The sequence below is a fragment of the Cyrtonyx montezumae genome, unplaced genomic scaffold (assembly GCF_038088225.1).
Source record: "Cyrtonyx montezumae isolate F1298 unplaced genomic scaffold, pur_monq_1.0 scaffold_3, whole genome shotgun sequence".
NCBI classification, from domain to species: domain Eukaryota; kingdom Metazoa; phylum Chordata; class Aves; order Galliformes; family Odontophoridae; genus Cyrtonyx; species Cyrtonyx montezumae.
Window position 1 is genome coordinate 159,421,179 of NW_027072034.1, and position 26,734 is coordinate 159,447,912.

Consider the following 26,734-nt stretch of genomic DNA (forward strand, 5'->3'; position numbering starts at 1 on the left):
AGTGTTTCAGGGACATGCTTACACACTTTTGAGAATGACAGAAAAAACTAATATAAATTTTACCTGTAAGTAACATGTAGAAACATGTAAGTAACATGAAGAAAGCTACAAACTGTGGATCCATTCCTAGATACCCGTGGAATTCAGAGTGAGACTGAACTACTCATTTTAAAATGTATTCTCATAATTTAACCCACTTACATATATATAATGACCAGGGTTTCTGTTTCAGAGTAAGTAAAGAAAACTACTATATTCATTAAAATGCCCCTAAAACGACTAGTTTATCATCTCTGCTGCAGAACAGAGCAACCTGAGCATAAATTATTTATGATGTGTAACAGTTTAATGGAGTATAAAATAGGTTTTTTTCTCCTCACTAGTAGTACAAGTTCTGATTTTTGTTGTTGTTGTCAGCTCTGCACTCAGCAACACACCCTACCCATTTACAATTATGACAGATGCAATCACTTTAAAAATTGTTCTGTACAAACTCTAACTTTGAGGAATTACTTATGTAACTTGTATATTATTATCTTAACGTGTTATCATAGTTCCCTACAGAGAACACATTGTTGAACTGCATGAACTTCAAATACATCTCAAGAATGTTCTCAGTTCCTTCAAAAATACAGGAAAAGCCTTGTATTATATCCTAGATGTGGCTCAACGTTGTAGCATCAAAAGCACTGCGATGGGAAGGTGCATTAAGATCAATTTTCATTTCCCTCTGCGACTGCAGTCACTGAGGTATGAGGAATGTGCTCCAATCTCCTGGATCGTGTGAAAGAGTAGGAATTTGTGCTTACCCACTGGCAAAACCAAAAGGGATTTAAACACTTAACAGCTAAAACCTTCAAACGATGCTACTACAGAACATACCGTACATCATAAGGGAAAAAGGAAGCCAGTACAAAACCAGTAGCTCCCTTCAATTCTTCATGAGTGATTATGAATAACTGAATTATTTTTGTGTGTGTGCATTAGACAAAGTTTTCCAAAAAAAGTTAAGGATGACAAAGAGGTCATAACAAAACAAGGCTCATGGGAATAATTTTCCTTACGACTCATTTTCTGATTTCCTGTATTTTGTGTGATGTGGATGCAGGGACTGTTACAGTATTTACATGTTTCAGGTCCAAATAACCTTACTTGCCTAAGTTGTCAATACAATAGATATACACATTTAAGAACATACTTCTGGGCTAGAGCCCCCAAAGGTCATATGCAGAGAAATATGTGCTTCTACAAGGCAATCAACATCATCATAAAGTTGACATCTGAAACATGTCAGAATCACACCCCAAAAATACCCACTTCTCCTCAGTTACAAAGAGATCCCAGGGTGCAAAGTTCTGGCACAGCTGATCAGACCCACGCCTAGATGAAAATGTAGGCAGAGAAAACCTACCTCTGCTTGCAAATGGGCTGTGCAGCAATACTTGGGAGGACAGCCAACAGTAAGACTGGAAAATCTAAATAGTTAGCATCTAAGGCAGCATAGATTGGAGACGTTCCTGCTTCAATTTGTTCACCCTGTACACTCTCAAAAGTAAACCTGAACTCTCTGTACAGCTTCTGTGAATAACTGGGAAAAAGTTTTCTCCTCACTGTTCTACCACCTGTGTCATCCACTCCACAAAATAAGATTACTTTCCATTCATTTCTAGCTCCGTTAGAGCCTCAAGCTACAGACTTTCTGAAGCAAGAGAATAAGAGTTAAAGATGTTACACATCACCTCCAACTTTTCTGAAGGCCTAGGCCAAATGCATTCAATTCACTTAGAAAGAACACTCTCTACTAACAATAAATGAAATTTCTTTAGGTTCCAGCGTTCACAAAGCTTCCAAAGGAATCTACCATTTGCCAGGAAAGCAGTCCGAATTACAGCAGGGCATTTTCTTCTTCCACCTTGTAATAAAACAAAATTAAACTTCACCATGTCCATAAGCCTCTGGAGGAAAAAGCAAATTAAAAAAAGTGCAGCTCGGGTTCAATAATTTTTGTCAAAGCATGGCAATATGGTTCTGTATAATTTCATCCATCATGTGCACGCTCCCACAAGCCAGTATGTATAGCCCAGCCACCTGCATGAAAGGACTGCAGGTGTTATAGCAGATTTCTCCTGCAATTCTTCTTTCTACTAGGTACAAAATATTGTAACATCAGGCAACAGAAGTGAAGAGTACAATTAGAATTAAAAAATAAAAAAAATTAAAATGAAAGATAATCCTACAAAAGTAAAGATGAACTCAGAATTCCCAACTGTCAAGACTACTACTTGTTTTCAGCACAGGCTGTCAAGCTTATAGAAGCCTTAGTAAAATTAATGTCTTGAGTATCTCCTGTAATTTACATGGAATAATAGAATCATGGAATGGCTTGAGTTGGGAGGGACCTCAAAGTTCATAGAGCTGCAACCCCTCTGCCATGGACAGGGTTGCCAACCACCAGACCAGGTTAGATCAGGCCCCTTCCCACCTGGCCTATAACACCTCCAAGGATGGGGCTTGCACAACTTCTCTGGGAGACCTGTTCCAGGGCCTCACCACACCGAGTAAAAAATTTTCTCCTTATATCTAATCTAAATCTTTCCCTTGTTTTAAACCCATTTCCCCTTGTCCTACTACTATCAGACTGTGCATAAATAAAGTCAGTACCCCTCCTGCTTATACGTTTCCTTTAAGTACTGGAAGGCCACAGTAAGGTCTCCTTGGAGCCCAAAAGTTGGACTAAAGAAGTCCAACTCCCTCAACCTTTCTCTGTAGTAGAGGTGTTTCAGCACTTTTATCATCTTTGTGGCCTTCTTCTGGATCTGCTCCAACTGCTCCACATCCCTCTGTAGTAAGAGAGGCCTGGATGCAGTATTCCAGATGCGGCTTCACAAGGGCTGAACAGAGGTGGACAATCACCTCCCAGTCCTGTTGCCCACCTCTCTTCAGATGCAGCCTAGGATACTGCTTACTTTGCAGACTGAAAGTAAGTTTGCACACTGCTGGCTCATGTCCACCTTTTTGCTCACCAGAACCTCCAAGTTTTTCTCTCAGTCTATACTCGTACCCAGGATGGCTACAATTTGGCGTTGTGAAACCTCATTTGGTTCACAGGGACCCACTTTTTAAGCTTGTAATACAATTACTTACCTCTCGCCAGTACCTAAATCGTAGGTGAATTTAAAAGTCTTAATTGTGACTTTGAAAAAATAGAGGAAAATATTAAAATATTTATTCTATTTTTGGGTTTGTTTCTTTGTTTTCTTAATAGAGAAAATTACAGTCGAATAAGCTACATCAAAACAATAGTAACAACAAAATCATGGCTTCAAAAGCTATTCTATCCAGCATTCCTTATCTGTTGAACTTCAGCTCCGAACACTGTGTTTATGTAATCTTTAAATCTGAGATATTTACCACCTTTACCCTTTCCTGTGGTACTGTCAGTATTTACTGGTTAATAATCATACCCAGGTTTTTCTCAGTCCTACAGGCCTCTATAATGAGACATATCAACCCAAATGGCATAAGGAATTAAAAAAATAGCTCACAGTGCTTTCAGCTAAGTTAATGCTTCAGATTACATGCCTTGAAAGTGAGATTAGAGTGCAGAAATGAAGACCAATATGATCAAACAAGTCCACTAGTTCTGCATATCTGACTGAAAGACACAAAGTGCCTTAACTTTCACAATACTTCTTTTCTGTTTTTTTTTACTTGTACTATTTTATTTTATTTTATTTTATTTTATTTTATTTTATTTTATTTTATTTTATTTTATTTTATTTTATTTTATTTTATTTTATTTTATTTTTTACATTAATAGTAAGCATTACTAAGAGAGCAAAGCCTTTAGAATCATAGAATCACCAAGGTTGGAAAAGACCTACAGGATCACCCAGTCCAACCGTCCACCTATCACCAATAGTTCTCTCTAAACCAGGTCCCTTAACACAGTATCTAAATGTTCTTTAAATACCTCCAGGGTTGATGAGTCCACCACCTCCCTGGGCAGCACGTTCCAGCACCTGACCACTCTTTCAGAGAAGTTTTTCCTAGCATCCAGTCTCAATTCCCACTGGCACAACTTGAAGCCATTCCCAGGTCCATTTCCTCTACACAGTCTTCCAGTCACTCTGTCTCAAGCCTGTAGTGTTGCCTAGGGTTACTGTGGCCAAAGTGCAGGACCTGGCATGTAGTCTTGTTGAACCTCATCCCATTGGCTTCATCCCAGCAGTCCAGCCTGCCCAGATCCCTCTGTAGGGCCTCACTACCCCCAAGCAGGTATTTTGAAAGATCTATCAAGAGTTTGTGATCTTACTCTAAGGCAAATGCACACCCCTACCACAATGGCTAACAATAATTATGCAGTCATCCTCCTGCTACAACTAATTCACTGCATTCATACTTGATGAGTCTCAATGAACTGTCTGCTAATGGTTTAGAGCAGTAAGACAAATGAATTTTTCCATGAACCTCCAAAACAAATAAGAACATGGAAAGAAAACTGGCAGCACTGGGAAAGTGTTGAAAAGTAAGAAAATTCACTTTGGGAGAATGAAGGTTTGCCTTCATTACTCCTATTTTTGTTAAGATCAAATCTGCTCGCATACAAATTTTAAATGATTTTTCAGACAGCAAACTAGAAGGGAAAACGATAGGCACTCCTTCTGCTTGCTTGGAGGTAGCATGTTCAAATAAAGATTTTCTCAAGTTCAGTATCTTCCAACATCATTACTTTCAAAAGAAATAACTATGAATTTTCTTTTCATGCTTTAAACAGACAGATAAAAGTGAGAAGGAAAATTAAAATATTACATGAGTTACTACATTGTAAAACAAAATTCCAACTGACCTGCTTATCAGAGTACTTAGAAGATCCCGTTGATGAGGTAGATGTGGCACCCACTTATTACCCCTCCTCCCATCATCCTTCTTGCCTATCTTCAAAAGTATTCAAAAGATTTAATAAATATTACACGCACATATTTCCTCTGTTACATCAAAACAGCAGATACACCAAGCTGGTGCTGTGATGTCTGCCATCATGACTTGGTTTTGAAAATTTAGTCCTTCAGTTTTGCCTTACACAGTAGGAATGACTTGGTATCATTGTCACACACCACTATTCCCTTCCCACTGAAAAGATTTCAGAATAGTCCTTCTGCAGACCTAAATGCAAGAAGCACCCAATAAAACAGCACAGAAGGCTCTCGATTAAAGATAAGACTCCTGGTCATAAATAGGCCTTGAAGGTCAATCAGTATTTTACCTCCAAAATTACTTTAATAATTTTCAATTCGCTCTTACAACCTCTGGGTGTATGCACTCCAATATTATACTCAGCCTAAAAAATTCACCTACACCTAGAACTCCTTTCTCAGTATCATGGCTCTTTCCATTTATGTACGCTAAATGCTCTAGCAGAAATTATTTTGAAATGTAACCATTAAAGGTATGCTAATGACTATGAATTGTGACAGCTGCTGCAGAAACAAGCCTGTTGGCTCAGGCGTAGCACCATTAACTATCTATCATAAAGTACTCTGGACTTGCTCATTTATTACTGCTGCATAGCCCTAGGGGGGGAAAGGGAGAACCGCACAGTCTTCTTTCTCCAAGGCAAAATCATAAGACACATACTTATCCTAATGTCGTGAACCCTACTGTTTATCTGCATGATAATTAAGGAAATGAGAAGGAAGGAAAAATTATTTATTTATTTACCAACATGATTTGAATTCAAACATCTAAGAGAAAGACAATGCTGTATCTCCCTACTTGAACAGGGTGCAGGATCTGCCAGAATCAAAACTAAGAAGTATCACCCCTATTAACCAAGAAGTAATGCAACAAGTACATACTATTGCCTTCTACCATGGCTTTCCAGAAATAAGTGTTATTGCTTTTCTACTGCATCATTCTTATGAAGTTGCTTGAACAGCAGACTTAAAAACTGAAAACCAGTTTTTGTTGTCAAAACTCACGTAAAATAAGAAAAATGCTCTGTGGGCCATGTGTTGAAGTCAGTATACTTTACAGCAGCAGCTACTTCATGAAAAGAGAACAGTTTGGCTTCAACTCGCTACTTTACATGCACACATGCATGTAAATGTCCATATGGAGACTACTGTCCATACATTTTTCACAAGAAGACTGAATTTCCAGCTAAAAACTCCACTCCACTTTGCTGGACAGAAATGACATACTATGCTACTGGGAACCGTGAAATTAAACAGTTTCCTGTTCAGTTTCAGTCTTCAGAGGATAGGACTGTCAAGAGATTAATTTTTATTACTTAAATAAAACGGTATATTAACATCCCCAATTTATCAACCCTTCCACTTTAAACTCTTCCCTCCTTTAAAAAAAAACACAAGACAAACTATTTTCTTCTATGCACATGCTAGCAAACCTACTGTAGAATACATCATACAAGTAATATTTGATAGGAAAAAAATTATTTTAAAATCGTAATAAAAAGCTATAGACTTAACCATGATGTCATTCTCTTTCCTCACTCTCTATCTAATAGATCCTTTTAAATTGAATTACCATACATTTCCTTTGGATACATTAGCACCTATTGCTAGAGTACTTTAATATCTCAACATATGCTAGACAGCCAGTAGGACTCTTAGAAAAGCCAGATTGGAAGGACTGTCTACATATCAGTAATTCCGACATGACATATTCTGCTTAAAGTAAAGGACAAATTACATCAAAATTAGAAATCAGAATTGATGAAATTCCATCAGAAAGTGAGAAAGTTTTCTATTTGTAACTTCTTTTTTTTTTCCCCAAGTATCACTACTGTCACTGTGTGTTTTCTAGAATTCATGCTATCATCAACTCTACCAGGATAATTATTGATTCACTTAAAGTACCTTAAAGCACAGCAAAGATAGTACTAATAGCAATTGTAAACAAAAAGTGCCATCTAATATATTTAATTGTATCTTTCTGACATAAAAAAAAATGTCATCTTTGGTGAGAGGTTAAATCTTTCCCTCCTGAAGACTACTCATTAACTATGGCAAACTTGCTTTTAACCAAAGGTGGTAACTAAGACCACGAACCAATGAATAAGGAGATGCAACAGAACTTCTGTCTTCAATCTTAAAAACTTCTTTTGAACCTCAAAAATAAAATAAACAGGGCATACAGCAGTACTTCACAGTCAACATTTACTTCTCCTATGGAAACACTGCAGTTGAACTATTTCAATAACTCAGAGCGGACATACAAGTCATCCAATTTTGTACTAATAAATAAAGAAATGTCATAGTGCATAAAGATTAGAGGAAGTTCAAAAAATAAAAATAAAAAACAAACCTTTTCCAGCACCGCTTTCTGTTTGTGTTTTGGTATGAGCAGAGTATGACATCTCTGAAAATGTTGATACGTGGACATCCATTCACTCCAGCCTTTCTAACATTAAAGTTTAAAGGTTTGTTTGTTTGTCTGAAGATATTTAGCAGTTTTCCTAAAATATACTTTCTTTCTTTCCCTCATATAAACACAGTACCAGACTTAGGCGTTCAGAAATGCATAAAGGGAAGATACTTCATTAACACTGCCATGTTGATACTAGGGTTGGAAGGTCATTTCCATGCCTTTCAGCATGCATAATGGTCCATTCCCTAATTAAGAGTATTGCAGAATAAGCATTCAGTGGGAAAGCAAAACAAAACAGAATAAAAACAAACCACTTTTACCCTTATAAAAAAATATTAATTTTCTAAATGGGAAACTGATGTAAAATAATACAGCAATGGGGTTCCTGGATGCAAAAACAACTTCCTGCGTAGACCAAATATGGAAGTGGACACTCAGCTTCTCCTAAACCGATGACGTAACTTAATTAACTATTAACCTATGAGACTTGAACCCTTAATTATGCTCACATTTGAAATCTAATCTTGCGCACACTTGTAAATACAAATATTGGTAGGACATATGCTATCGATCTCTTCAGATGCCACCCAATTCAAGATGTTAAAGAATCACAGAATCTTTTGAGTTGGAAGGGACCGTTAAAGGCCATCTGGTTCAACTCTTCCACAGTGAACATGGACATCTATAGCTCCATCAGGTGCTCAGAGCCCCATCCAGCAATAACTTCGAATGTCTCCAGGGTGTCTTCCAAGGTGCTTCCACCACCTCTCCAGGCAACCTGTTCCAATGCCTCATCATCCTTATTGTAAAAAGCTTCTTTCTTATATCCAGTCTAAATTTCCTCTTCAAGTTTGAAACCATTTCCCCATCTTATCTCAACAAACCCTGCCAAAGAGTCTGCCCTTTGCTTTCTCATAGCTCCCCTTTAGATATTAAAAGATCTCCTTGGAGCCTTCTCTTCTCCAGGCTGACCAGCCCCAGCTTTCCCAGCCTGTCCTTACAGGTGAGGTGTTCCATCTCTTTTTTTTTTTTTTTTTTTACTATTTAAAACATCTTTCCTCATTCTAGTATCCTCTACTTAAAAAAGAATGGCTCTCGTCTCAGATCTTGCTTATAACAGTATATGTAGCATCCTGGTTATTGGGAAAACTATAAGACTACAGACTGACCACCACAGAATAGCAACATCAACACCACTAATGAAATGATTAATTTTTCTTATTACTATTTTTAAGATAAAGATGGCTGGGTATCTTCAAAAATATACTTTCAATGTTTTGGTTCCCTTCTCTAACATGGTGTTCCCAAACAGAACATCCATGTTGTGCAATGCAAAGAGTCCTGAGATTAGTTAAAGGTAGGCCATTAGTGAAACAAATTCTACTTCATTTCTCCTCCCTTACTTCTCTTTGTCTTCTAATACAACCCAAAGAAATGAAGGCAACTGAAGAAGATACAACAGGAATATCTGCCTAGCCAAAATTAGCCTAACTTGAGAATAAATAAATATTAAATAAAAGTCAGAATGAGAGTCTTAAGAGCTGGCGAATCCTTTTGAAGAAATGAAAAAAAAACCAAAAAACCAGAACACATATATATGCTGTGTTTCAAGACTTCTGTGGCTTTTGTTGTGCCATACAACCAGAAATGCAGCCATGCCCTCAAATGGAGTTCGGATAAGAATGCTTATATTGAGGCTTTGTGATAAAACCTTCATGAGAGTGTTATTTAAAACATCCCTTTCATGATATCTTGAGGGCAGAAATGGGTATTCTCTCTGGAAGAAGCAAATGTATATGTAAGAAGGATGAATATGCTTACTTTTTGCCCATGCATGACAAGGAATGATGACATTCATTTGAAAAGATAGCATAGCAATTTTGTTAGCTGTTCAATAAAAAGGGAGTAGCAAGAACAAATTGGTTAATGAATGAGGGAGGAGAGGGGAGAGTATTATGCAGTGAATCTATAAAAATGAACTCAATTTGAATTCAACCAAAAGAACAAATTGATGGAGCAGCAGGCTTTGTAAAGCACTAGATCTTCATCTGGATGCTGAGATAACACAGTGATTAATTTTGCTTCTGTCGAGTATCTTGGGCTTTGCTATATATGAATTTAAAAACAAAAAAAAAGCAAGCTCTTAAATGCTGTTTGACTTTAACAAAACACATTTCTCTCACCGTTCAAACAGAACCTTTGAGGAGAATAAATACTCACTTTGTGCACTTTCTCTGCCTTCAAAATTTTCTATTTTTACGGTATTTTTTTTCTTGTATGTCTAACATACATGGAAAAAAATGATTGCTAGATAAAAGAATAAAAAATTATAGGTCTACAATATTGTCAAGTCAAAAACTTGAGGAAAGAGAAAATTATTTGCATTGTTCCATTGAAACAAATATTTTAAATGTCAGAATGGATGTTATAAAGGAGCAGAAAAGAGACACAGGTAAGCAATTTCTTATTCTAGTTCACGGGTATTTAATGGCAGTTTCAGAGATTAAATAAAACATTGCTTTACTGTTGACATGACAGAGGTCATACTGGGATTGCAACCTACAGCAACAACAGTACTATCACCCACAAGCTATTTTAAATTATTTTTACTGTTTAACTACATCAAGGGGGAAAAGATTGTTCACTCATTAATAAAGTAATTTTAGACATGCAAATGGGCCTTTACCATTTCCTTAAGGCACAGACATCCAGTCAGATAAGAAAACCACTCATGGTTTGCAAATATTTGGTAGGAAGTCCCATTTCTTTGCATTGCTGGAAACCAACATTACTGATCTCTATTTGCATAGTAGCACCTTGTTCGTACAGCAGCTTCACAGCATCTATTTTGCATCCCAGAACAGACTGAAAGCCAGATTTCTATCATACACACCTTACAGCTGCATCAGAAATGCCAAAAAGGAGAGTTGGTGAGAAAATAAATGTGTGCCAGGAGAGACATAAGCCATATCCATAACATCATGTTTATTCAAATGAAGATAAGCATGTAAAGTGCAATGGAGTTTAATATTTTCAAAGTGTAAATGATTTTTTCAGTGTATTCTGCTTCTGTAAAAAAGAGACCAAATCCCTCTCCCCCAGAACAAAATCAATAAAAAACCAGCAGATCTCATCCTCAGCATTCAAAAGCAACTTCTTCCTCCTCATTTTAATTTTACGCTGTCTCCCACATCACAAGAGCATGGAGGAAAAGGGATCATCTGCTGCAACAAAACAGCTACTTCTAAATGGCAAGGAGAAAAGCACTTGGCAACAAAGTACCACGTACATAAAACTGAATTAAATCTTACCAGTATATCTTAAAAAATATATATGCATTCAAAGAGTAAAAATACTTCTACATTATAAAACTGAAGAACAAGAGATCAAAAAATAAAAAATAAAAGTCACTAGATTTAGCTTTGTACCATAATGTTTTCAAACCTTCAGTCTAATTTTCAGATATGAGCCTTTAGTATTTTCACTATCATAAATTGTAAATTATAGTCACCAATCATACCATACTTCCCAGAAACAGCTTCGTCCTCTCTGCAGTAAGCAATCATGTTTTGCCTCAGGCTATGTAGTTTACCTCGAATTATTTCAGAATCATCTAAAAAGATTCATTTTTCTATTAAAATGATGAATGAGCTAAATGAGGTATGTAATAAATACTGCAGGTTTGTAAACAGACTTCTTTTTCTCTTGAGAACTAATGCTTTAACTCGTTTAGTAATTCTTCCCCCTGGTATTTTCTAGTGAAGTCATCCTTAAAATACAGTTAGCACAGGACTGTTTGGAAAGAGCAGGAAGACTCAGTACATAATCTGCTTATAGAAAATAGAGGATCTCCTCCTGAAAAAGCTAATGAATTGGGGACAGGAAAAATAAATGCAGCACTATAGGAAAGGCTGCTGAATAGCACACGTACATAGTGATTTGGACATGCCACCCAAGGATGATATGGAAAACATCATAACAGTTGAGACAGAGAAGAGGGAAACACTCCATTTTTACAGTATGTTTTTCAATTATGACAATAGGTCAAATCCACTCCTAATGTAACTCAACATGCTTCAGTTCTAACATACCAAGGAATATATTTTGTCTATGGATTTCAGTGCTCAGAAGAGATTCAAAAAAAGAATTCTACACCTCAAAAATCCAATAGTTCTATTACCACATACACCTGAAGTGCAGAAACTGCTTTTTAATATAAGGATACTTTTGCCAATTTGATTTTTTGCACACAGAGCTTATTAATAGACTCTCCTGTACAGCAAATAATTTACAAGTCAAGAAAATACTTCAGCAACAACAGACTTCATTCTCTAACAGGTACTTCTTTGAAAGCCTGGAACAATACATGGGGAAATATATATAATTATATTAGTATGGATACAGATTTCTAATGATAGCAGTAATCAAATTTTAATGTTATGGTTACAGCAAATGAACAGAACAATATTTCTGTGCCTCTTCAAAGGGAAATGAGACTTTAATGTCATTGGCAGCTCAATAAAACCATTTTCTAACATATAGGGTCTTAATGACAGCTTGTTTCAGTCCAGACAGCGAAGCAAACATGTTAACAGTAAGCTCCAGGTCATTATAAGGAGATGGAAATACAACAGGTCCTCTGTACTTTGGATAACTATTGATTTTTTCCTTCATGCTCTCTGTGTCTTACCCTGGCTCTCGTAATGACTGCAGTGATGGAACATCAATACCCTGTTTATGGCAAAACCACCACATTTAAAGGCATTCAACAATACAGCGCCCAGCTCAGCTATCCACAATGCCTAGATGTGTAGTAGAGGTCTCCAATCAGAAATAGTGAAAAGGAAGATATGTCTGCTGCCTGCATAACGTAATGTAAGTGTTCTTGGAGTAGTCAGAAGTACAGAACACTAGACTGAATCATAGTGGACAAAACCAAGATCAAAATTCTTCTGCGGTCAGACTGAAATAAAAGCCTTCATCCATTATGAAGTGCTCTGTCAGGAAGGATGGACAGAAGAAACATCACACTGTATGTACTAAGGGTATGGAAGAAAGAAATATTTTTGGCTCGATACACAGCTACAGATAGTTCTCAGTTATGACTTCAAGCACACTCTGCACAAAAGGATCTGGAAATTTGACTTTAAATTTTATCATTCCTATCTTGGTCGGTACAAACAACAGAACTCCTGAGTTTTATGTGTCTGGATCTCCCACAGAATCATATTTTAAGATAACTGATATTCCCAACCTTTTACTGAGGGAGTTTCCCCTAAGAGCTTAGACAGCATGTAAGTAGCTCAGCTATCATTAGCTCATCTATCATCAAGTCTCTTTCAAAGCCTCTATGAATACCACCCAGGCCTGAAAAGCTGTTATTGGTAAAACCATCAATTTTCCTTAATGTTTTCTTACTGAATCTTCAGATCAATGGCTTTGTCTGAGGAGAGCTCTGCAAAGAAAACTTCTGGCATGGAAGCTTGCAGAAGTTCCTCCACTTTGAAGACACGTGACAGAATTAATTCAGAACTGTTTTGCTGCTATGGCTTCATCTATTCTGATCACAGATCATATTCCCTGGTCATATTCTGACGCTACAGTCCTTGCTGGGATTTCAGTTCCATGGAGTCTGTGGGCTTGCACACACAAGTTCTGCTCTCTGGTGACAGTGACAGGGCAGGAGGGGTTAAGGAAAGGCTTTGCACCAAAGTGGGGTGGGCATGGAACAGTCTCCCCAAGGCACTGAGCACAGCCCTGAGTTGCGAGAGCTCAAGAAGCATTTGGACAGTGCACTCAGACACAGGGTTTGGGCTTTAGGTTGTCCTGTGTGGAGCCAGGAGTAGGACTCCATGATCTTCATGCGTCCATTCCAACTGGAGATGGTCAGCGATTCTGTGACTGAATCCTTCTAATCATACTTTACATTTTGGGAGGCTTGTTTGTTTTTTTAACATTCAGCCTAACAAGTGTCGTGATCTTCCTCATTCTGCTCACTTTAAATTATTTCCAGTTTTAAACGGGTGCAATCCTTTGCCTTACCTTGCTGTTCAAGCTTTGCTGGATTCCTTTATATATCTTTGTTGAAAAGTGGAATACTTTTGCTTAAAAAGACAAATTAAATATTTCTCTACTTTTTATCACCTGCAAAGCTTCTGCTCTTTTAGCTGCCAGCTTCTGCTTCACCTTACAAATTTTCTTCATCTGTACGAAGATCCAATGCCAACTTCTGGTGTTCTAATACTTAAAAGTTTCTTGTCTGAACCTGTAAGCAGCAGCTGGTTTTAAATGGTTTAAGACTGGGAAATATTAATTCAATCTAACAATTTAATGTCTGTTTGTTAAAGCTGAATTAGCAACCTTTATACAAAAATATTCTTTCTGTCTTACCGTATCTTTTCCTGCACACTATTTAAACAATTTAGCAGCAAAGGCATTAACACTGAAGATACTGCTGTTGACATTTCCAGAACACTAGTTCTTTCTCCAATAAAGAATCTGACAGATGTTATCAAATGTGGGCTAAATAAAATATCAACCTGCTTTAGCAGTTAACTAGCATGTGGGATCATTCACCCCACCTGACAAATGGAGCACATAGACATATTCTCATGTTGCAAATGTGATAAATTCAACTTGTATACATGAGACGAATAAACAGCTAATAATAAACTACTGTGGAAAAAAAAAACAAACAAAAATATCACGGCATTTTAAGCAAAATTACAGAGGGAACTTCACCTAAGAACCTTGAGATTTTTTAACGCTTCAGGTGATTGCTTCATGTAGGCAGTTCTACCTTAAAAATTCTAGAGTAAGTGAAAACTAAAAATACAATCGACATAATAGCTAAATACACAAGTTTCGTACTCATGATATCTCTCATTCATTTGTGTGATGAGAAAGTCAACACATACTTCTCAAAAGCACAGCACTAAGTGAAAGATGCAAAGCTCAACGTAAGTCATGCAAATATTAAACCCCAGTGTAACTCTTCAGCTCTCCATTAGGCTGAGATCACAAAATTCTTATCCATTCTTCACATTAACAGCTCAAGGGTTTAAAGCATAAGATTAAAGCGGTATCTTAGTCTCAATTCCCCTCCATTTTCCTATTTTCCATCAGATATAACAAAATATGAACCATTTATCTAAAACACTATAGCTATTCTTCAACAGTGACATTCCACAAAGTTCTGAGAAATGTCTGCAAAAGATACCTCTACTTAAGCATATGTGATTTTTTTGCTGTTTGGTTTTTGTTAATTTGATTTTTAAACCACAACTGATTTGGAAAGACAGTACAGGCAACAGATTTTAATTTACACAGCATAGATAAAGCAATTGATTAGTGAAGCGACTGATTTCCTCTCTGACCAACCTGTAGCTCTTAGAAAACTTTTAATTCTTTTTGGATGCAAATATTCATATAGATGTTGGCATAAGTAATCCTCTTTATTTTAAAATGAATGCGCATATAAGAGATTTGAAACTTTTCCTCTTGAAAACACCTACCTGTTTCTCCTTTATACTCCGGGAAAAACCTCAAAAAAAAAATCCTATAAACCTCAAAAAAAAAAATCCTAAGAGATATCTGTACCTCAGAGAATAATGATTATCATTACTAGGAAAGCTCAATACAGACTCAATATATCAAGGAAGTGCTACTTAGGAAGCTATGAATCTGACAGACATCTGAAATGGGCTGAAATATACAGCTGTCAGTTTTCAAAAGAAAACAGCCAGCTGCATTTTATAACTCCTTTGTCCAGAAGTTTTTATACACCAGCTCTATTAAAATGGGATTCTTTGTTTCTCACTAAGCCAGTTCCAAGGTTTGAGACAATCAACAAGAGTCAGACAATTCTTTTTGTTTTCTAGCATGAAGGAGACTTCAAAATTACACTTTTTGATTCCCTATGGACAGCCAGTTTTCAAGCAAGGAATATTATTGATTTCCTTGAAATATGAAAGTAATTAACTTATGGAAGAGCGTCTTGTATGCTGTAACTCTTTGACAACCCAATTCAGTAAACAAACCTAGACTATTATCAGATTCTTCTCTCTCTGAAAACAGAAGGACATTCATATTAACCCCAGGCACAAGGAGACAGACTATACTTGTAACCCTCAGAAAGGTTTGGCTCTTTTTTTCCTGAAGACGGGGAAGTTTTAAAACAATAAAGTAAAATAACAATATTTACTGGTAAAAGAAATAAATTGCAAGAGGATATACACTTTCTGCTTGTAGTAATAGTTTGAAACAAGTCTAAAGAGATGATAGTTTAGAAATCCAAGCTCTCTACAAGATCCTGGACTTACAAAGCGCTGTGCTTTCTGACGCTCCTCTTCTGTCGCAGCTCTCTCGCGAAGAATGGCTCGAGTCAAATGCTCATTGGAAGAAATCCTTTCTCGTTCCAGGATTTTGCCAAACTCATCATGTACATATGCTTGTTCTTGCTTCAATCTACAGAAGACAGAGGAAAATGTAGATCGAAAGTTTATTATAAACACAATCGCTTTAAGAGTAGCCACGGTAACAAATTATTGTAGGCTTCTTAAAACGGCAGAACATGAATTCGCCACAAATTCCAGATTACTTAAGATTCAAGGGTCAAAAACAAAATACACAAGTTCAACAAGTCTTAATAGCACTACTTAATAAATTACACCAAGCAGAGATCATTCAAGAGTTCATGAAAATGCATCTTTGAGTGCTATGCATATGCATGGAGCTCTGTTTGTTGAAGAGTACTCAGTTTGCCATTTTGAAGAAATCATTTTTCAAGGGTATTCTTCCCTGCCCCACCATCCAACTTCCACCTAAAATCACCATTCTTCTCTGCAGTGGGATAATGTTTTTTATCTCTGGACACACCCAAACACAATATATGCTTACAGAGATGGAAAATAGGCAAAACATCAGAATAAACCTTTCCCAGCAACTTGAGCGAAAGAGGTGAAAACAGCCACTGAACCTATTGCAACAGAGTTCACACAGTTCTCACCAGTCCCAGAAAATTCTCCACATTTACATATCACAAAATAGAACTTTACTCAAAACCTTTACTACGTTAAAGTAAGTAACGGTCTATGTAAGCACAGTGCACCTATTTTTTGTGATAATGTGTAGGTATACATGGGATAGCTTTTAAAATACATCTGTTGAGCATGCGTTGTGACATGGAGCACAGTGCCAACAGTCGGGAACTCAAGCTGTAATGGCAGCATTAAACACAAGTTTTCAAATAGATTTTTCCAAGAGTGGAGGAAACAAAGCTTAAGGATTCTCAGTGCATTTATATGTTGTCAAGGGAGCTTCAGAGAACAAATCGTAATGAGTAGGGTCACTTTGTAAAAGGTACGAGCATTACAGTGCATTAGATTCTTCCCAGGGGAAAATATCCAATTGGGGTGGGGAGGAAAAAGACAATTACAAGATGTATTACTTCGGCGCTCAGACAACCCTCTGAAATGCAGCAACCAACTGGGAGTCTTTATAAAAAGTTTATTAAGCGGCATCTTCAATTACTCTAGCAAAAGTCAGATTATGCAGACATGGACCAAATTCCATTAAGTGATTTCCCAAGGTCCCCCAAATTATTCCAGAAGCATTGCTATATCAAATCATTCACACAATCAATGCTTCAGTCAAAACATTCTGGTCGTTTTTTTCCATTGGAGAAATGATGTTTTGTCTATAAAGTGTCAAAATAGAAGTCTCAGCAGCTTTTTCTTCAGAGAAACAACAGAGAAAGCACTTAGCATTTCCTGAGATTGAAGTAAACTCCTTCCTCGCCCTTGATAGATTTCACTTCCCATACATGCTTTTCTCTCACTTCTTTATAAATATTATACCTAGCACCACAGCATATGAAGTCAGACAATATCTGAAAATGCTGCTAGAGGGCCAAGGCCATTCTCAGAGAAGAGCCCAAGGAGCTGACGGGAACAGAATTAGGACAGCTGACCTAAACTGGCCAAAGGGATGTTCCATACTCTCTCACCTCTTTTTCACCATAGCAGATGTAAAATCAATTAGATATTACTAAATACATAAGTGATGTGTTTTTTTCCAACTATCTGATGATTAGAAGAATGTTATATATTAGCTAGCTCATTACTATCATAATACCATGAATGACATGAGATTGATACTTGGCCCGTTCAAACATCTTCATTTAGTGGCCAACAAGCGAGCCAAAATACAAGTTTACTACAGGGAAAAAGCACTAGAAAGTAGATAATTTGAATTTAGATGCCTCAGTTGTAGAACAAGACACTTAGATCATCTCAGGCAAAGAAAGGAGCACAACAAAAATTTTGCTCTTTTTTTGGTGTGGCACTCTAATATAGATATAAAAAAGTATACTATTCAATTACGTAATGGTTTGCACATAACAGCACCCTAAAGAAAAAAGTCTTTCCTACCTACCTATCCAATTTAGTGGCTGGCAACCCTGCCCATGGCAAAGGGGTTGCAAATAAATGACCTTAGAGGTTCCTTCCAACCAAATCCATTCTGAGATTCTGTGATCCTACCCTAATCCTCTTTCATATGATCAGAAATGTATGTCATATTGGCAGAAGAAAACACAACTAAACTTCCTAAAGCATCCACTAGTCTTTTTTACTTTGGGCAACTTTTATCCACAAAATGTCCTAAATGCCCATCACAACTGATTTAAATTCACTAGAGTTTGAAAATAAGAAGCAGGATTTTGAAGTAATTTGCATTTATTTGAGTTACATAATTGGGTAGCTTGTAGGAGCTTAATGAAACAAACAGAAGGCAGCTACATTCTGATCTCAAACATTTGCTTGCATCAACTTACAGTAGTTTCCTTCCTTGACATTACAAATTCATTTTACTGGCGTTCAGCATGTAGTGCTGCTGAATGAAAGCAAACACCAGCTAAATCTATAATAATAAATTATGTTATTACCTAGCCAAAACTAAAATAAATAAATAAGTCAGTATCTGCAGTTGATGAGCAATTAAGTAGCACAATTTGACAGTAAAGTCCACTGCTCCAAGAATTCCACAGAAGTAGACCACTTAAAATGGCATTTTTAATTACAACAAATTTGAAGGCTCGGTATAACAGCTCTCATGTTAAAGCCGAAAGCTTTAGTTAACAGACAAAAGACATTATGCATTACACTGATCATTTATACAGAAAGTGCTTTAAAAAAGCTGCTGAAACAGCAGAGAGGGCTGCTTGCTGTACATTTTCCTTGAGTTCGTAACTGGAACAAAATACTTCTAAATCATTATGAAATACTGTTTCAAGAAGCACACAGCCATCTAGTTAAGGTAGTTGATTTAATGAAATAAAGGATGCAAACCTATCACTTTTCCATAGTGCTGTTTGAAAGTACATCCAAAACCCTACTCATACTGAAGTCTGGATTAATACTTCACATACTCTCAACTGTTCTATAGCACACAAGCATATATATACAGAAACCAAAAACTTCTGCCTTTCTATTGTCTTTAAGAACATCAAAGCTCTGAGTTAATGTCATGAAGAGCGTTTCCTCTTGCACTACACTTTAGTAGAAAACAGATTAAACCCATAGATTAAGTCACTCAAAGATTAAGTCATTTATATTGATATTACCCCTGGGTATTCAACACTCATACATTCTACATGGTAACTTCTTTCACACATCTTCTAAAACACCTGGTAAGTGTCTCTTGCTCTATTAAGGAAAGTGCAGTCCAAAGCTCACAAAGAATCGCACCATCATTTGGGCTGGAAGGGATTTTCATAAGTTCATAAGTTCATAAGGTTGGAAAGGACCTATAAGATCATCTAGTCCAACCATCGTCCTATCACTATCTCTACCCAACTACTAAATTAAGTCCTTAAGCACCTCATCTAAACGCTTCTTGAACAGCGCTAGGGATGGTGCCTCAACCACCTCCCTAGGCAGGCCATTCCAGTGCCTGACCACTCTTTCAGAAAAGAAATGCTTCCTGAGGTCTAATCTAAATCTTCCCTGGCACAACTTGTGGCCATTCCCTCTCGTCCTGTCATTACTTATCAGGGAGAAGAGGCCCACCCCCTCCTCACCACAACCCCCCTTCAGGAAGTGGTAGAGTGCTATAAGGTCTCCTCTGAGCCTCCTCTTCTCCAGACTAAACAATCCCAGCTCCCTCAGCCGCTCCTCATAAGACTTGTGCTCCAGGCCCCTCACCAGTTTTGTTGCCCTTCTCTGAACACGCTCCAGGGCCTCAATGTCCTTCTTGTAGTGAGGGGCCCAAAACTGAACACAGTACTCGAGGTGCGGCCGCACCAGAGCTGAGTACAGGGGGATGATCACCTCCCTGCTCCTGCTGGCTACACTATTTCTAATACAGGCCAGGATGCTGTTGGCCTTCTTAGCCACCTGTGCACACTGCCGGCTCATGTTGAGCCGAGCATCAACCAACACCCCCAGGTCCTTTTCCTCTCTACATTCTTCAAGCCATTCTGCCCCAAGCCTATAGCATTGCATGGGGTTATTGTGGCCAAAGTGCAGGACCCGGCACTTGGTCTTATTGAACCTCATCCCATTTTGCTCAGCCCAGCTGTTCAGCCTATCCAAATCCCTCTGAAGGGCCTCCCTACCCTCAGGCAGTTTGACACATCCTCCCAGCTTTGTGTCATCTGCAAACTTACTGAGGGTACACTCAATTCCCTCATCTAGGTCATCAATAAAGATATTAAACAAGATGGGCCCCAAAACTGACCCTTGGGGGACACCACTCGTTACAGGACGCCAGCTGGACTTAACTCCATTAACCACTACCCTCTGGGCACGGCCCTCCAGCCAGTTCTCCACCCAGAGAAGAGTGAACCTGTCCACACCACCATAGGCCTGCAGATAAGGCAGGCTACTCAGGAAAACGTCCACTTGGGTTTCAAATATCTCCTCAGTTGGAACCTTCACACTGACTCTGGGCATCCTGCTCTGACCACACTAGCCCTGTAATTTCCAGTATTCAGATGGATTTTCATGTTTTCCACTTTGTTTCCATTGCCTCTTGTCCTGGATCTCCTCGCTTGCCCTTCTTGAAAATGGGAGCGACATCTGCTTTCCAGGGAAGACCTCACTGTGGCTTCTTGAAGGGAGCGTATAAACAGGAGGGAATGACTATTTACATGGGTTGATAGCGATAGGATAAGGGGGAATGGTTTTAAACTAAGACAGGAGAGATTTAGGTTGGATGTTAGGAGGAAGTTTTTCACTCAGAGGGTGGAGATGCACTGGAACAGGTTGCCCAAGTACAAAGTTCAATTTTTAGCCAGCTCAGTGTTAATTCAACCTTATTTTTATCATGGAGCACAACAGTGCAGCCAATGACTGACACCATTAATCTACTGGGCAGACATAACTGTGATACTTCAAAATAACAAATTCCTATCAGCTCCCATTCTTCTGGAAATACGCTTCTCGTCAATCCAAACTTGTGAACATTGAATAGAAAAGCGTGTGGCAGTGAATACCTATAAACCTTTGTGATTCAAGAAGCGTTTAGAAGAGGTGCTAAGGGATTTGATTTAGTAATTCAGTGGGTAGAGATGGTGATAGGAGGATGGCTAGACTAGATGATCTTGTAGGTCCTTTCCAACTTAATGTATCTATTAATCTATGAATCTATAAGTATATTTTAAGTAACAATAATTTACAAGTGGAGTTGGACTGGAGGACCTCTCAAGGTCCCTTCCAACTCAAATGATTGTGTGATTCTATGATAAGTAAAAAGCTAAACTGCCTCCTAAACACATATATTCCAAATATAGTAACATATGACCATTAAAGAGATTGGAAAAAAAGTTGAAATACCCAACTAGTTCCACTCCCCAACCACTGTGAAGCAGAATTAGAAGGTTAAAGAGAAAAACAGCAAAGCCTCTCTAATGTGACAAGTACATTTTCTATGATCTCTTTTTAAGGAAAATTAACATGCTTTCCAGGAAAGAAAAAAATCAAACAACAAAGAAACACAAAAACTTCTCTACACTCTGAAGAAAACTCTCTATGGTTCAGAACCATTTTTTAGGAAGAGTTCAAGAAAAGGAAAGTGTTAATGAAACCACATGAAATTACGACATGGTACTGTAATCTTACACAGCATGAACCATGTAAGCAACACTAACAAGATGAATAATTAAATTCTCAATCCAGAAGAATTCACTCTATTGTTTACTCCAAAATATCAATTTCTGTCATTCTTGAAAAACACCTGCAGATGTTAAGGGTTGTCATTAACAAAAACACACCCTTTAATTCATGAAAAACAGCAACACAGAGGAAATGCTAAAAATCAAAATGACAAATAAAATGACACCAACAGTCTTAGGAGCTTTGAGCTTCGACAGTCACAATACCCTTTATTCTAAACTATTCTATAATCCACAGGAAACCTAAAAGTGGTAAGCAATACAGTATTAAAAGCAAATATAGTGATGTATCATTTTCAGCCCTTCTTATGTCCAGAAATTGAAAATTACACTATCAAAGCTTAAACATATCCCTTCTGTTATTTTTCAGGGAAATGATTACTTGCCAGTTGTTGCATCTTTATTACAGTCTCCAAGTTACACAATCTGATGGATTTCTAGTGATCCGAGATAAATTCATTCAAGTTTAGAGCATGTACTGTGTCAGTTTTGGCTACCTGCAACAACCAAAACCAAAATACTTCCTGTTTCAGAGCCCATGATCACAAAAACAATCTTCTTATCTATGAAATGCAGAAAAATCTAAACATATTTTGGGCTCAAATACTGGAAATGATCGTGAAGGATGGTGCCCATGTAAGAAGACGTAAACATTTCAGCATAGAAAAAGTATATCTGCACACTTACTCATTTTTTTTAATTATTATTAATTTTACCCAACACCATTCATCTTTCATGATCTCTGAACATTTCCCCTTCTTTATGACACCTCTTCACCCAGAATACTTACAGTAATTAAAAATAAGAGTACAACATGTTTACAGTAGAAACTGCTCATCATGATTTTTTGCCTAGTTTGATGCAACGAAGTTTGTTAATGCATTCTGACAGACCTGCATAACGTCCAAAAATGTTTTGAACAATGCAGCTTAGGCTATGATGCAATATTAATGAATGAATAATGTTTCCGAGCATGGAGTTTCAATATTTAATAAATGCATACAGAATATGCCATAGAAAGATGTGGATGAAAATCACTGGAGCTAACAAGGGACTTGAAAAGATGCTAGAAACACCAGGAAAACCTTTAACTAAAACTTAAACTGCTGCCTGAGAAGCGTGAAATGCATATCTCCATTACTCAAACTCTAGTATTCAACTGTCTGCCAAGTTTGCTGTAATATCTGATACTTAGGGGTCCCTTCCAAGTCAGTATATTCTATAATTATCTACCTAATGCTTAACTGCTTCTGCAAAATGTGGCAAAGGACAGAGATTTCAAACAAAATTCCTCAAATCCTAAAATAACAGGCAATGACTCTTTCATTACAAAACTCTTAGAATAGAAATACAAAGCGTAAACAAAACAAAAAAATTAAAAAAATGAAGAGATTTCCTACCACTATTTACAACTGAAAAATTAAATTTCTATTCACACAGAGCTTTGTGAAAAAGAAAAAGAAAGAAAGAAAGAAAGAAAAGGCACCTTCTTTCTTTAAAAATACATCCTGAAGATTGATTTATAAATTCAGTATTTCAAATTGTGGAAAAGTTAACGCAAAATATAATCCGCAGCAGAGCAGAAACCTCTTCTAAATTTAAGACTGGAATACAAATTGCCTAGAATTGTGTTCCACCCAAGTGGCTTTTGAAATGGTTTTAAACTGAAAGAGACTAGATTTAGACTAGATAAAAAGAAGAAATACTTCCCTGTAAGGAATTTCTGTATTGGAACAGGTTGTCCAGAGAGGTTGCAAATGCCTCCTCCCTGGAAGCACTCAAAACCAGGCTGGATAAAGCTTTGAGCAACGTGGTCTGGTGAGAGGTGTTCCTGCCAATAGCAGGGCATTGGAGGCAGATAATCTGAAAGGTGAATGCAACACCCAGTTCTTTGGAGAGCACAGGTAAGGGCTGTCAGCAGCAGCCAAGGCAGGGAGGAACCCGGAGCGACACCTCCCAGCAGCCTGCCAGAGCCGGGGCTGGGGTCTGAGGCTCCTCCCTGGTCCTCACCGTGCCCATCCCTTACCTCTTCCCCCAGGTCCTTTTGCTGGGAGCACCGCCCTCGACAGTTAGCAGTGACAGCTACAGTAGAAGACACCAACTGTGCCATCTGCCTGCAGTCTGTGGGGGATAGGGCATCCTTCTACACTCTGGTGTGCCCAGCATGCACACACACCTGGTTCCACCGGTGCTGCATCCAGGTAGGAGCCCTCCTCTCACCCCGCAGGCATGCTTGGTGCTAAGCGGCATCACGCCCAACTCACACACACTGCTTGTGCTTCTCCTGCAGCAAGAGGGCTTGTGTGCTGGCACTATGTCCTTCCAGTGCCCCAGCTGCGGAAACAACACTCTGCTCTGTAAAGAAATATCCAACTTGGGGATCCAAATCCCAAACAGGTTGGTGTCCTGTGGACAAACCATGCAGATGACAAGGCGCGACCACTGGGCCTGTCCACAGACTGTCTCGGCACACCTGACCCTTTGCTGTCACATGAGCATGTGCCCCAGCTTCATGGTGAAGCGAGAAATTTGGTTGAGAAGGAGAGATGGGAAAATCTTGGATCTTATGCTGGTGATGCTGGAAGCTCATCACTTTCCCTCCACTCTCTTGCAGAAAACCAGCACGGGAGGAAAATGGTGTAGATGCATTGCATCTTCTACAGAGACACGATCTCTGCAATGCCATGGAGTGCTTTCACCCTAAAGGCAGAGATCAGGCAGAAGAAGAGGAGTGAGTTATCCCAACAGCTCTCTGGAGCTCCACAGGGGATTTCAGTCTCACCACAGCCTGTGGGATCAGGGCCTGTGCACCAGAGAAGTGCTGGGCACTCCCTGGCTTGGCTCACTGGGTCCTCACAGCCGCCACCCCTTTGCTTCCTTCCCCAGGTCCTGGCAGCTGATCCTGTGCAGCTCCTGTGCTGCTCAGAGCACCCACCGGTGGTGCTCCTGTACCTGCATCCAAATGGAAAACTGGGACTGTGACATCTGTGCTGGCCTGGGTACCTGTAAGTGGCAATCAGGTGCATGGCACTGGGCTGGGGCCACACAATGCCTGGCAGCAAGTGCTCAGGGTAGCTTTGCCAGAGTATCTCTGCCCCAGCAGGGATGGCAGCCTGTCCCTACTCAAGGCTTCATCCTGCTGACATGCTGGTCTCCACTTACAGCCTCCATCACCATTTTAGAATTCGCTGGCCAAAGAACTGCGACCCAGGAGGGTCTGGTCCCATCACACAGCTTCCAAGATCCTGAGGACACGAGGTACGGCCCTGCCAGCCAGGCAGCATCAGATCCATTGCACAGTTCCCAGCTGACAAAGATCAGCAGCCATATCAGAGCATGGAGGACACAACGTGGGACACTCCCCTCATATTCACCTGAGGATACCTCTGAGAGGCATAGAGGACGCTGTGGGAGCAGAGAAACAGCAGCCCCAAGAGCTGAGAGTTGCTCCCACACTCCCAGCAGGAGGAAGACATCGAGGTCCACCAGGGAGTCCCCAGCGACTGAATACAGGTTCATAGGTTCATAAAGTTGGAAAGGACCTACAAGATCATCTAGTCCAACCATCCTCCTATCACTATCCCTACCCAACTACTACTAAATCAAATCCCTTAGCACCTCACCTAAACGCTTCTTGAACAGCACTAGGGATGGTGCCTCAACCACCTCTACAGAAGTCATCCCAGGCAGCAGGGAGAAAGCCACACACGAAGCCGCTCCCCTCTGCAAGGTGAGGCCCCAATTTCCCAGAGACAGAGCAGGAGCCCCTGTGTTAGAATAGGAACTTGATCTCCTCGTGATCATAGCAGCACACGCCATATATCCAGACTGGCAACACTGAGGTCGTCAAGGGCTCAGCAGTCGCACAAGTGAGCCCTGAAAAAACAGCTTGGGATAATCCACTCACGTTTTCCTGAGGAGCACGATACACATGAGCAGCACCGAGGACACCGTGGGAGCAGATGTACACCAGCCTCAAACACTGAAAGCAGCTCCCACCCATCCAACAGTTAGGGCACTTCAGGAAACAGTGGCTGCACACGAAAGACAGCACAGGCAGAGGGGAAGAAGGTGCACTCGAACCCGCTCCCTGCTTGCAAGGTCAGGCCCTGCTTTCCCTGAGCCAGAACAGAAGACCTCAAGGCAGCAAGCAAACTCCAGCTCCAGCTGCTCAGAACAGCCCCAAAGCTCAGGCTGACCGCTGACACGGAGGTGCTTGGGTTCTCGGATGCCTTGCTTCTTCCTTCAGCGTCCTCTTGGGTTGTGTAACACCCTGACCACAGTCTGCACAATTGATCTTGAATATTATCCTGTTTCAAATGCTCTGCTTCCAAAATCACCCAGAACACCACGTCTGACTAATAAGTTCAGAGGAACCTTCCATTAATTTCCTTTTTCCAGATGTCCTTCAGCCTCAACATAACTGTCCATTGAAAATCTTTCCTAATGGTCGTGTTCTTTTATATGCCAGACATTGATTAAGAGATCAAAGGCACTAATTTCAAAACCTGTCATTATATACAGCTCTTCAACTTAGGAACAAGACTTCCATGCACAGCTTGGCATTACCTGGTGCAGTACAGACACCAGCTCCTCTCAGTCATCTGATCCCTTACAGAAGTGGGCTGGGTTGAATTTCCTTATTGAGGTTCTGAAGAGTTTTATGGGTTTTTTTCTTTTTTTTACTCGGGCAGAGGGAAGGGTGGTGACTGAGTAGAGGGAGAGTGAGTAGGACAGAGAGGAGATTGTTCAAGTGTGTGTGTGAAGCGTAATCATACTACTTAAGTCTACCATTTTTAAAATATGTGCATATAAATCACTGTTATATAAAGACATGAATGGATTTCTACCTTTATGCCAGAGGCACACAAGGAACATAAGTCAGAATAGTAAAACTGTTTTGCATAATTTGTATAAGTATTTAGTTGAGACTTTTCCTGATATTCTCGTAACTCCGGCTGAAATTACTTTCGAATTTAAAATCAGCCCTCATGGGATCTGCAAAGGCAGTCATGAAATTATGACAACATTAATTCTTAAAGAGAAGGGACAGATATCACATTTTATTATTGTGGGGTTTTTTTTGTGTGTGTTTCTATGCTTTGTCTACTCATTTGCTACTCCTCAAAAATCAAATAGCTCAGCAGTTTGAAAGCAAAGATTTGTTTT

At 39.0% G+C, this 26,734-nt stretch overlaps 2 protein-coding genes and 1 long non-coding RNA gene across 4 annotated transcripts in view; 1 reads left to right on the top strand and 2 right to left on the bottom strand.

Annotated features, from left to right (window-relative positions):
• CHCHD3 (coiled-coil-helix-coiled-coil-helix domain containing 3) overlaps positions 1-26,734 on the bottom strand; it is a 145,333-nt gene that overhangs the window by 80,817 nt on the left and 37,782 nt on the right. For both annotated transcript variants that reach the window (XM_065743804.1, XM_065743803.1), the window contains exon 4: positions 15,714-15,858. In XM_065743804.1, the coding sequence (XP_065599876.1) occupies positions 15,714-15,858 (145 nt within the window). The remainder of the gene's footprint in view (positions 1-15,713; positions 15,859-26,734) is intronic.
• On the bottom strand, positions 8,409-8,962 carry LOC136053142 (uncharacterized). The gene is made up of 2 exons (XR_010622600.1): positions 8,816-8,962; positions 8,409-8,772 (listed from the first exon to the last, which is right to left on the bottom strand). It is a non-coding gene; the product is annotated as an uncharacterized LOC136053142 (long non-coding RNA).
• On the top strand, positions 16,563-25,094 carry LOC136052983 (PHD finger protein 7-like). Its single transcript, XM_065743489.1, has 4 exons — positions 16,563-16,609; positions 24,180-24,296; positions 24,452-24,570; positions 24,730-25,094. Exons 1-4 carry the CDS (start codon positions 16,563-16,565, stop codon positions 25,092-25,094), a joined length of 648 nt encoding a protein of 215 aa, XP_065599561.1.